This window comes from Helobdella robusta (assembly GCF_000326865.2).
Source record: "Helobdella robusta unplaced genomic scaffold HELROscaffold_101, whole genome shotgun sequence".
In the NCBI taxonomy this organism is placed as follows: domain Eukaryota; kingdom Metazoa; phylum Annelida; class Clitellata; order Rhynchobdellida; family Glossiphoniidae; genus Helobdella; species Helobdella robusta.
The window spans coordinates 179,053-191,894 of NW_008703577.1; the positions used below are offsets into that span (position 1 = coordinate 179,053).

At 31.1% G+C, this 12,842-nt stretch overlaps 3 protein-coding genes across 3 annotated transcripts in view; 2 read left to right on the forward strand and 1 right to left on the reverse strand.

Annotated features, from left to right (window-relative positions):
• The window catches only part of HELRODRAFT_183201 (hypothetical protein), a gene marked incomplete at both ends in the record, with an annotated part of 4,248 nt that extends 3,609 nt beyond the window's left edge, over positions 1-639 (forward strand). Inside the window, 2 exons of the mRNA XM_009012235.1 lie at positions 43-121; positions 408-639. Coding sequence (XP_009010483.1) covers positions 43-121; positions 408-639 — 311 coding nt within the window. The remainder of the gene's footprint in view (positions 1-42; positions 122-407) is intronic.
• A 1,464-nt stretch (positions 640-2,103) lies between these two features.
• HELRODRAFT_183202 (hypothetical protein) lies at positions 2,104-5,063 on the reverse strand (the record flags this gene model as incomplete). The annotated part of the gene is made up of 6 exons (XM_009012236.1): positions 2,104-2,676; positions 3,199-3,282; positions 3,585-3,796; positions 4,186-4,314; positions 4,422-4,506; positions 4,800-5,063. The coding sequence occupies 6 exons, from the start codon at positions 5,061-5,063 to the stop codon at positions 2,104-2,106; spliced, it is 1,347 nt and encodes a 448-aa protein (XP_009010484.1).
• Positions 5,064-8,629: 3,566 nt separating this feature from the next.
• Positions 8,630-11,973, forward strand: HELRODRAFT_183203 (hypothetical protein; the record flags this gene model as incomplete). Its single annotated transcript, XM_009012237.1, has 2 exons — positions 8,630-9,538; positions 11,950-11,973. 2 exons carry the CDS (start codon positions 8,630-8,632, stop codon positions 11,971-11,973), a joined length of 933 nt encoding a protein of 310 aa, XP_009010485.1.
• Positions 11,974-12,842: the final 869 nt, after the last annotated feature.

Here is a 12,842-nt window from a genome sequence, read left to right on the forward strand (position 1 = left end):
GTTCATAGTACCGCTTGACCAGGTTATCAAAATTGATTGAAGCGACCACGAGAGCTGCCTTGGTGACCTTTCCAGGGCCATCTAAGACCTTCATGAAAACCGGAAGTGTTTCCGGAAACAGGTAAGAATTATCAAAGATACATTTTAAGCATAAAACCAGATTGTAATAATTTTAATTGGGCTAGAAAAATTGAATAAAATTACGGAAATTTATCATTAATAAATCATAATTTTCAGTGCAATTTATTGCCATTTTATTTATTTAACTAAATTACTGATGAAACTAACAATAAATATAAAAAAGTTCAAAATAAAAAAAACCTCTTTTAATTCACCCATCATTATCATTCCTTTACTGACACCACCATCATAACTCTCACGATCACTCACTCCTCTACCCCTTCCAGATTCCAAACAGCGGCAAAAACAACTCGCCTATCATCAATCAAGGAAAAACCCTACGGCCAATCTTACAGGCGTTTTTCGGCCCCAACCCTCTTCGACCCTGCCCTTCCAGAGAGTCAAAAACTAGAAAAACTAGCCAGTGTCATGGGTAGAATGAGTCGTTTGGCATCGAAGACTGGTGCTCGCGGTGACCAGCATGGTGGTGATGATTGTATGGTGTTTGTGAGTTTGTGATGATGTGGTGTTTAAAATGTGGTGATTAAAATGTGGTGGCTAAAATGTGGTGGTTGATATGTGGTGTGGTGATTGATGTGGAAATGATGATGTGAGTGAGGTGACGGGATTAAGGTTGTGTGGCGATTAAAATGGTGGAGCCAAACGACTCATTCTACCCGTGGTGATTGAGATGAGGTGGTTATATGGTGGTTTTGAGGGAATTATAGGGTTTTAGGTTTTCTCTCTGAATCCACCAAGCACGGTGAAAAAAGTAATTGAAATGTAGTGTGGTGACGATTATGGTGAGAAAAGTATTATTAGTTTTCCAAATTTTTTTTAATACAAGTTACGACATATTTCTGATAGCCTGTTGATATCTAAGTTGATGGTATGATTTTGCCGTGTGAAGATTCTCAAAGTTGTTTTTCAAATATGCTGTACTTTCGCTAAGATTTTTGAGATTTTTTTTAATCATGATGACGAAATTTCAATTCACGGCCATTTTAATTTTCTGTACGTTAAGCGACGATAATACTCAAATTTTTAAAATTTTTAATTTAAATCAGCAACAATATATGTTGATTGCATTTTTGAAAAAATATTTAACACACACACACGCACACACACACACAGATACACACGTTATATTACTATAGGTCTCTTTTAATTGTCTATATTGGTATAAATGTATGTATATCCATTCAATTATGGTATTTAAACATTTTAATGATTGTCTTTAACATCTACGCGTCAAATGACAAAATGCATTATACGAAATGTTAAAACTTCCATAAATGATATTCGATCAGATATATTGATCAATTAATTTTTTTTACAATTTTTCAAGATTTTCAACCCATTAGCAGGTCTTTTTACTTGTTGTATTATGGGGTTACAAAATAAGAACAAAAAACTTCAATACAATCACATTTAATTTATTGTCAAACTGAATTTAAATTTCATCTTACTGTTTAAAGAATGCTCTTAAAAGGTTTATTTAGCTAGAAATTGTACGTTAATTATTACTTATTAGCTCAAAACGCTGTGATTAACAATACTAATATACGTTAATAGCAAGATAATTTCATGCTAAACTCAGAGACCTGTAGCCCAGTGGCTGCCAAACCCTTCCATGATGAATATTTTCATTTTTCAAATTATTACAAAAATTCACTTTTGAATGTTCACTCTTTTTATTTCTAGCCCGAATTACTTGCACTTTTTAACGGTAGAAAAAAATGAAATGAAAAGAAAAATAAAATTAGTTAAAATGTTTTTACATCTGCAAATAATGTGAAGGTATTAAAACAACGGTTATAAGCACATCATAGCTGACAGAAAATGACCCTAAATACTTCATAAACTTCCAAATTTCTGCATCAAATCAACATTCCTTCTTAATTTCTATTTCATTGTTTCTTATTTACTAGTAAAATTGCTGGCAATGTCATCATTAACTAGTTAAATTTTATCTGTTGTACTTTATAATTTACTATAACTTTTGTTATTATCGTCCTCGTCATCGTCCAAAATAATGTTCATAAAATGGCAATGAGCATTCGAAACACAGTTACCCAAATCGTTTAAGTCATTCAGATTTTTGTTGTTGCTTGGAGTTGAAGGAAGAGGTCTGTCGTGGCGGTTGAAGGGTTTTTCTTGATCTGGACTGTTGTTGTTGTTGTTGGATCTTCTGTAATTGAAGCCGTAAATGGGATTGTTGTTGTCGTAATCTTCACTTGATTCTCTTACACTAAGTCCCGATAGCTGGGTTGACGCACTGCCATCTATTGTAGAAAGTCTGCTATCGAAAATGTTTTTGTTGCTGCTGTAAGTTTTTTTGTCGTTTTTGTAGTAGCTACTATTGCCACTACTACTACTACTCGTGCTGAAGTTGATTAGTTTCTTAGTTACATTGGGTTTTATAATGTCCGACTTGGTTTTGCTAGCAGCGTTTTCAGATTGTTTGTTGTTGTTATTATCGTTGTTGGTGTTGTTGTTGGTGTTGTTGTTGTTGGTGTTAGCTCTTAGAACCAATGTTTTTTCTTCACTTGGATTCTGTTGACGTTCATTTAAGACAGTTTATGTGAGTTAACACAGGTACTCTTTACCGTCGGTAGCACCCGCCATAATATAACGATTAAAATTTAAATAGAAACCAGAATTATCATTAACAATTTTATATTACTTTTATAAATTAAATGCGAAAATTTTTTACCATAATACCTCTTATTATTATTATTATTATTATTATTTCATTTTATTTGTCATTTCTTATTTCTTATTATTTTGAATTTTACTTTGTCGATTGAATAAATAAAATATGTTCACACTATTATTATTATTATTATTATCATCATCATCATAAGAAAACTTGTATAGCGACTTTTGTTGAACTACCCAAAGCCGCTATCCAACATAACCAGAAGAACAATTTTGTCCATTTGTCCTAGTCTAACCTTAACCCAACCTGACTCCAACCCATTATAATCGTCGTCGTCATCATCACCATAACCATCAATATCTCCAGTTACTATAATCATTACCATCATCATCATCGTCATCATTTTATATCATAACCGTAATCATATCATCATAATAATCATCATAATCATAACCGACTTCTTTCAAGTAGGCCAGCAGTCTTATCCTAACATCTTGTCCCTATATATTAAAAAAAAATTTAAATTAAAAATTATTTTTAATATTATTTTAATTATTTATTTATTAATTCATTAATGAATAATTCTCGAAACGATGATGAGCACATAAGAGAGGGGTCCAGGTTGGGTTAGGTATAGGACTGAAACTTCACAACACAATCCAAAATTAAGCTAAGGGCAAAACGAACGAAAACCCTATAAATAAATTCTAACTTTTGTAAATTCTAACTTTTGTAAATTTAAATTTTGTTAAACTTTGAACTATAGAAACTTTTTCTTAAAAAAAAGCAATCCACAACTTACAACATAACTCTGCGCTATATCGGACCATTTGAAATCAGCATCCACAAACTCGTACTGAAACACAGAGCGTGAGAGCTTGCGAACAGAATGTTGTAGGAGCCACTTCGATACGTACTTCTTCAATGGGTATTTCCCTTTCACCCTGAAAGACTCTTCTCCCAATTTTTCTTTCGAAGATCCTAAGTAGAGTGAGACCCAAATCACTCTTTCGTCTGTAAATCAGTGAGTGATAGCGTAGGATGTTGAATATATATATATATATATATATACAGCGGCAAGTGTAGTGTAGTGGTTAAGACGTCTGTCTCTGCTGTTGACTGGACAGAGTTCGAATACAAACGTGATCCTTGTTTATCACATATGAATTGGGAATAAGGAGAGATAACGGTGATGATGATGATGGTGATGATGACGATGATGATGACGACGATCATCATTTATCATCATCGTCGTTTTTTTTTATCATTATGATTACAAAACAACAACACCAAGTATAATAATAATAATAATAATAAAAAGAAGAAGAAGAAGAGGAAGAAGAAGAAGAAGAAGAAGAGGAAGATAAAGAAATACGACGGTAATAATAATTTCTTTAACTCACTTTTTCTCAACTCGTCCAAACACTCGGCAACATCTTTGAAGTCATCCATCATCTTCAGACACTTTTGCAAAGCCCCCAAGTCAGCCGCCTTCCCCATTGTCTGGAACCAGCGTCTCAGCAACTCCTCACCTAAATATCATCATCATCATCATCATCGTCGTCGTCATCATCATCATCATCATCATCTTCGTCATCATCATCACTGTCATCGTCATCGTCGAATAATATTTCCCTACCAGAATTTTTAGCCCTTGCTATGATGTCATTTTCAAGCGACGTTAGATTTGGCAGCAGTTTCTCGCTCAGTGTTCTCCATCTCTCCTGTATACGTTTCAATTAATTTATCCGGTTTAACTGAATACTTTCATCAGTTCAATTTTATTTGAATGAATTTAAATTTTAAATAAAATTTACTATGTGGATTATTATACTTAACAAAAACAATCTACCAATACATAACACCATTTATGAAATTCATTTCAATTATCAGTAAATTTTTGGTCATTTGAATGGTCGGTCAGTCGGTCAATCGGTCAGTTAGCTTGTCTATTCAATCAATTATATATCCGAAAAAATCTGTCAATTAGGTTCGGAGGAAACAATCAAAGGCTAACATCCGCCGTGTGTAATCTTATTCCAATTGCCCTGCAAATATGCGAGTTCTCTGACAAAGGAGTCGAAGTAGGGTAGAAATATTTATGCTCATCATCTTCTTCTTCGTCATCATCGCCATCATTGTTAACATCGTCATCGTTATCTTCATCATTGAAGACATCTTCTCTATTATAATAATTATTATTATTGTTGTTGTTTCTGTTGTTGTTGTTGTTTTTGTTGTTGTTGTTGTTTCTGGAATTTTCCATTCGTCTTGTAGACATTTTCGCGTTGACATTAACTAATTAATTAATATTAATTAATTAATTAATATTAATTATCAATATTAATTATTAATTATCTAATTAATTATTCACTTCTTTGTACGTTCGTCTGTCTGATTCACTTATTTATATTTATTTGATAACCATTCTATCAAAATTTATTCAGAATTCATTTCAATGAGTCTAGAATATAACAACTAATGGCTAAATACAAAAAAAAAGGTAAATTAATAACTATTTGAATAATTTTAATGAAATTCAACACTAACTTTAAATACATAGACCGTGTTCGATAGCAGCAAATGATTAAATGAACCGGATAAATTTACAAAGTCCGTGGTTTTTTATAATCCAATATATATACAAAATATACATATAAGATACGAAACGTAATTTTCAGCAAGACATCCTGAATTTAAGCGAATCATGTTAATAATCATAAGCATACAACTTCATATTATTACTATTCATTTTATTATTTATCATTACATATTATTATTATTATTACTATTTATTATTATTATTATTTTTAAAATTTTTAATGCTACAATCATTCAGTACTCATATCAATTCACATTAGCATATTATATATAAATGATAATTCACTTACAGTGTTTAAAATTCATAAACACTCTTCTAGCACGCAAAAATATGCATTTCTGTACACATAAAATATATACATATATATTATATGCTTATTTATTTATTAGAAACTCAGATGAAAATGAAAAACCAAATAGCCACCAATTGTTTTAACAATAGGTAGCTAGTTCAATATTTACAGCACGTGGTTTGAATATATACAAATTGAATGTGTTTGATATATATGTATAAATTATTAAAAATGATATATACACATAGAAGAATGTATATATTGCTAAAAAATGATGTCAAAAAGTAGCATTATCGTTGTTACTGTTAAAGAAAGAAAATAATGACATCATGATCTTTGTTATCAACATCACTGTTGTCATCATAATGTAATGATTATTGTTGATGTGATTTGCCCACTGGGAGTGCTTTATTTAACTGAGTATGTTTACCACAAGCAGTCTTTCCACTAGACTCCAGAAATTTAATATTTTTCCAAAATTTATCTTCTGGCGAGTCATAAAGTTGAATCAAATTTTCTGATTAAGTTCAAATTTAAAATGAATATATGAAAGAGTCAAATTGTCTTTCTAAACTTTTCTCAAACAAACATCTCAAGATGGTACAAGAACTAAACTGGCGAATGATCAGAAAATTATAGATTCGGATAAAATTTTTATAAGAATAACTTTATGAATTTTTTTTATATTCCTAATTAGCACAAAAAAAACGAAACAAAATAATGATAGAATGATGGTTATTGAAGAGAAGATTAAAAGACTCCAAATAAAAATCCTTCCTAATTTTATATAATAACATTGAAGTCTTCGAAATATTTTTAACATAAGCATAAGTCAGCAGATTAATATAGATGAATCACTTTTCTTAGTAACACTTATTTTGATAGAGAGATAGTAAAAGAGAGAGAGAGAGAGAAAGAGAGAAAAAGAGAAAGAGAGAGAGAGAGAGAGAGAGAGAAATAGAGATAGATTTTGATAAGGAAATTTTGGAAAATTTCTTTTTATAGGTATGGGAAATATGTACAATTTTTTGGGTTATTCATCCGCTCACTCTCCATAGAATTTGTGTCACATTTTAATTTGGATTTTCTCAAGAACTAGCAATCTTTTTACGCTTCTCATTAGCCTTAGCTGTCAAATTAATATTCATTAAACATTATCATAATATATTCAGTTTGTCGTCATCATCATCGTTGTCGCCATCGTCATCATCTTCGTCATCAATGCTATTGGTATGCATAATATAAAAATTATAGACCGGGATAAAATAATAAAAAAATATCGTATAATGGTAAAATAATTTCGTATGAGGTTAATAAAATATTGTCAAATAAAATATTAAAAAAAAATAAAAAAATAAAATAAATAAAATATTAAATGATAATTATAAAATAACAATATTACACCATATAACAATATATTATAAAATATTATAGCCTTCTGATTTGTTATAACCCTGGCATGGCACGGAGTTTCTACAGAGAAGGGACCCAGCAAAGAAAAGTTGAGTTTCTACAGAGAAGGATCCACCAAAGAAAAGTTAATGTAATTTTGCAATTGAAATACATTTTCCACGTGTTAAAAACAATGCCTTCAACTAGAACCATAATATTTTTTCGTCACAAGCGATTTTTTTTTATTAAAAAGTAAATCGTAAAATTGTCCAAAAGTTGTAAGATATAATGTCGCAATGGAAAGGCCATGTCAATCAAACAACAATAGAAGGGTTAGGTTTAGGGTCAAGATCAAGATGTTGATGTATGTACGAATAGGATGTATGTATGTATGCATGTTTGTATGTATGTGTGTATGTATGTATGTATGTATGTATGTATGTATGTATGTATGTATGTATTATTATTATTAAAAGTTAATTTGTACAGCGCTAATTACAAAAAAAGATCTCAAAAGCGTATGTATGTATGTATGTTTGTATGTATGTATGTATGTATGTATGTATTATTATTATTAAAAGTTAATTTGTACAGCGCTAATTACAAAAAAAGATCTCAAAAGCGTATGTATGTATGTATGTTTGTATGTATATATGTATGTATGTATGTATGTATGTATGTATGTATGTATGTATGTATGTATGTATGTATGTATGTATGTATGTATGTATGTATGTATGTATGTACGTATGTATGTAGGTATGTATACACATTACATGTGCGTATCCAGCATTCCATTGTTTAGCTGTTTTAACGCTATTCTTGTTAGAATGCAGAAATAAAAAAAATTTTGGAAAAAAGATATTTTTTAACAACTATTTTGTAATTAAGCATATAATTAGAAATAGTGAAGAATTAAATTATAAGGAATTAAATTTTTTAATTTTTTATGATTTTTCTAATGCCGCTGGAACCTGGTAATCATACCATCCGTATTTAGACCACCACACCACCTATTTTTGAATGTGTAAAATCATGCATTGTTTAGCTTCTCATTGTCATTATTCCATTCTGTTTTAATTCCCTTCTGTATAAATTTGCGATTAAAAAACTGATTTTAAAGTCTTCGAAGTTCAAACTTAATTTTTTAAATATTCTCAACTAGTTTTATTTGAAAAAAGTTTGTTTACAGATTTCTGTGATTATTGAAAATATGTTAAAATATGTTTAGGAGGCTAATAAAACTGCAATTGAAATTTCCTTCCTTGTCTGTGCTGGTATCACATGGTACAAGTACAACAAGAGTCGGTCAAAGCTTTTTTTTTGAATAAACATCTCCCAAAAATCTTTAAATTTCATTTTCTCCACTACTTCTATCTTGCCATTGCTATGCCACTCCTAAAAACAAGATAAAGCTTGTAATCTTTGAAGTTTAATAAGTAGCATAAGACACATTTTTGCTTCAAATAATTATTTAAAAAAAATTTTTTAAATAATTTGTGATAAGAACAAAAGTCTGAGTCGTGAATTCAAAAAGAAAAACAACAGCATTGAATTCACCATGACCAACATCAACATAATCGACAAAGAAGAAGACACATCCGAAGAGGAAGAAACTGAAAACGGCAGGGATGTAAAAAATTACCTCGTCGTCCACAGTTTTTTGAGAAAAATTAAAAACAAAACTAGAACCGCCATCAATTTTGTTATTAGAGCCCATGAACAAGAATTTTCAACCACAGATGCTACCGACAACTCGACTAAAGTACACAAAACTGTTAAACCAAACATCCCAACCCACGACTCAAACAACACGTTACTGAACGAAGACGCCAATGCAGATATAACCGGCAAAAATAGACAGAACATCTTCAATGATGATAAAGAGATCTTTAAAAACCAAACATGTTACAAAAACAAATCTGTCGCAAATGAGAGTAAAGGCGACATAAATGACCAAAACAATTGTGTAAATTTTGATAAACTAACTGAAGATGGCGATTGTTTAGAAAGCATTGATCGTGATAAAATAGAATTATTAACTTTAACCGAGAATGGCCAAAATGACGAAAAAGATGATGACACTGATATTAAAGATAACAACACACCTACAGATAAGAACGCCACTGTGAAATTAAACAACCTATCTCAACAGTTCAATCACCCGCATAAACCTTCTAATCTGTATCCTGCCAATACGAATGACGACGGTGCTGCTAGCAGTGAGAGGGGTGATTCTGAGTCTTCAGAGATCAATTTTAGAGAGGATGATGACATCACTGATGACGTCATCGAGTACGACAATCATAAAAAGAACAAAAACGGAAACAAAACCAACAAAAACAACATCATTGAAAGTGAAAGTGCCGACGACATTAGCTTCAGCAGCCTAATTGACGAGAGTGGTGACGTCAGAGATGACGTCGACATATACGGAGTCGACGGCCAGATCATGATGATGGCCACACTGGTGAGGATGATCACCATGATGAAGATTACGCTGACGATGATGAAGAGGATGATGAAGATGATGATGGCGATGATGACGATTATGACGGCTGTGATGGCGGTTTTGATGTACAGGTTTATGAATTAACTAGTTGAATCTGGTAAAGCATAATGTGTATTTTTTTTCGTACATTTTAAACTTCATTTTATACGGCATATATTTACACTTGTTGTAATGGCACATCTAGGCGATCAAGGTATCTCAGAATCAATTCTAACTTTGATACTTAAAAGAAATGATTCAATATGACTTTGTTGAAAAAATTATAAACAGATAAATTTTAAACAAATTTTTTTCTTTATTAATTAATGTAGACATATACATTAGAAATGTGCCTATTTAATGAAAGCAGCAATTGTAACATTTCCCTTTCTCTTTCCAATATATTTACTAAAAATTTTAAATTTTCGAAATATTCCGATCTGCCATTGAACATATACATGTTTTGTAGAATTAAATAAAGATATGGTGTTTGGTACATACTATACTGTATATAATTCAATTCTTGTTGAAAGCAAGGTTATTCATTTTTTTAAAAGTTACCATTAGTTTGTCACCCCGGTAAAAATATTCTTCTCAGCCTTAGTGCTCTGTAGAACATTAGCTTTTTAACTTGAACTGTGGTACATAAAATATGCGGCATTGTTGTTTAGGAAACTGTAGTCAAAATTGTGTTGTGTTGTGGTGATTGTCTGTGTGTATGTGTGTGTCTGTGTGTGTGTGTCTGTCTGTGTGTGTGTCTGTCTGTGTGTGTGTCTGTCTGTGTGTGTGTGTGTGTCTGTATGTGAGTTTTTCTACTATTGATTTTTTTTATTTACCTGATGGCATATTTGATGCTTTTCTTTTGACAATCTGATGCTATGTTTTTTTTTTGGAATGTTTGAGAATTTGTTGAGAATGCATTTTTAAGGCTGGTGTGTGTGTGCCCTTTTGCATGTGACACAGATTAATTTTTTTCTCGCAATTTTGAATTTGAAACTGGTTATAACCTGTTTTTTATTTCATTTTTTTATACTGTTTCATATTTTTTATAAATTCTTTTTAGCGTGTCTGCCATTCAGCTTTCTATTTATATTCTACACTTGTTTTGAAAATTTTTTACTAAATAAAAATTTTAAATAACTGTTTTTTTGGTGTCTTTCAGAAGTCAATAAACTGTGAAAAAGTAAATATGTAAATATTTATTAAATATTTATAAAAATATATGCGTGTGTGTTTGTGTGTATATATTTGTATGTGTGCTTGTTTGTATGTTTGTGTGTGTGTGTGCGTGCGTGCGTGTGTGTGTGTGTGAGTGTGTGTGTGTGTGTGTGTGTGTGTGAGTTAGTCATTGTGATGTCACACTAAAACCAGTCAAATAATAACCTAAAATAAACTTTTTAGCAATTTTTTCATCTAATTAACTGATAAATTAATCAAATAATTAACTCCAATTAACAGGCTCGCATCAATTTTGTGGACATCATTTATTAAGTTAAACCTTTTTTTGAACTTTTGAACTTTCTTTCCTCCTGAAAGAAAGACCTATGACCTATAACCGCGTCGTAGGTCATAGGTCAATAATGTTTAATACAGAAAAAATGTAATATAATGTAATGTTTGACAACCTTGTTGCTGGAAGTTTGAATTACAAGATGAAAAATTCCATGGTTATTTGTTAGGGTTAGTCAGTTGTTGTTGTTGACGGCTGTTATTATTTTTTTATTAACACGATGTTTTAATGTGCTTTCTTAGAAAGACAACGTAAAATTGAAAAAATGGCTAACAAACGAACGAACGAACAAACAAACAAACAAACAAACAGACAGAGAGACAGACAGACAGACAGACAGACAGACAAACAAACAAACAAATAAACAGTCAAAGCAGAGACAACAAATAGTTTGTGTGTGTTTGTGTTTCTTCTTCTTCTTCTTCTTCTTCTAAATATTATGGTTATTACAACTATTTTTATTTTTATTACTATAATGTTATTAAAGTTATCCCATTGTGAATAAGATTGACGTCATACGTTCAATTGAATGCAGAGTGATTAAGAACCAGAAACACACGCGTGAAATGACTCAACTGTGAAGTTGTCAGGCCACAAGTTGTAAAATTAGTAAAACGGCTGCTCCATTATTTTCTACCATTAGCACTAATACAATAGCAACTACTTCTGCTGATACTGATTAGCAAAATAAATCTACTGCTGCTGCTGCTACTGTAGCTGATGTTGCTACTACTGCTGCTGCTATATTGTCCAGGCTTAAATGCAAAGTAATCCCGATGTAGATTTGGTATTTACCTGTATACACAACACAAACTAGCTCGTACACACACACACACACACACACACACACACACACACACACACACACACACACACACAGAAAAACCAACACATTCACACATAGTTTCAGAAAAGAGCAAATATATCTACACATTACATTACACACATACATACATATAAAAATTTAATTCTTTTTGTATATTAGAAAATATCACCAAATGCCCGGCTGCGCGAAACCCTAGGACCAACATAATAAACTAGTGAGTCGGGACTAAATGATAGTTTTTATGGATATTGTTTTTAACCAAGGACTCGCACATACATACATACATACACACACACATACATACATACATACATACATACATACATACATACATACATACATACATACATACATCTTTTAATCTTATTTCTGTGCGATGTATTATGATTTCTCGTTTGTTATTTCAATTATGTTGTTAAGTTCAGTTTTTGTTAGATAGCGCTTTTGAGATTCGTTTAATTAGCGCTTCATAAATGTTTCAATAATAATAACAATAATACATACATACATACATTCATACATACATTCCGGTACGATGTCGCGAGCGGTTTGCATTAACGAGTTATTGTGTTATTTATTTAATAATTTTAATAATTCTGACAAAATTGACGATGCGGAATTCATTTACGAAATAATGGATTTCTACAATTGTGAAGATATTAGAATAGCAAAAAAAATACTTACCAGCGATCTAGATGCATTAAATCTAGAAAAAGATGATAAAATAAAGCCAAACAGTTCTGGAAACTCTAAAAAGGACAAGGTTAGTGATTTAATACTAACAATAAAAACTATTCTGAGCAACAAAATTGAAAGCAAATTGCCTCAGTATGCTGCTCTCAACCTTTTTAAAATTCCAAGCTCAAAAAAAGCTAAATTTGAGTCAATTCTTGACGAAAAGTTAAAAAAATTAGAAGAACTATTTATTGAAAAAAGAAACATCTTCC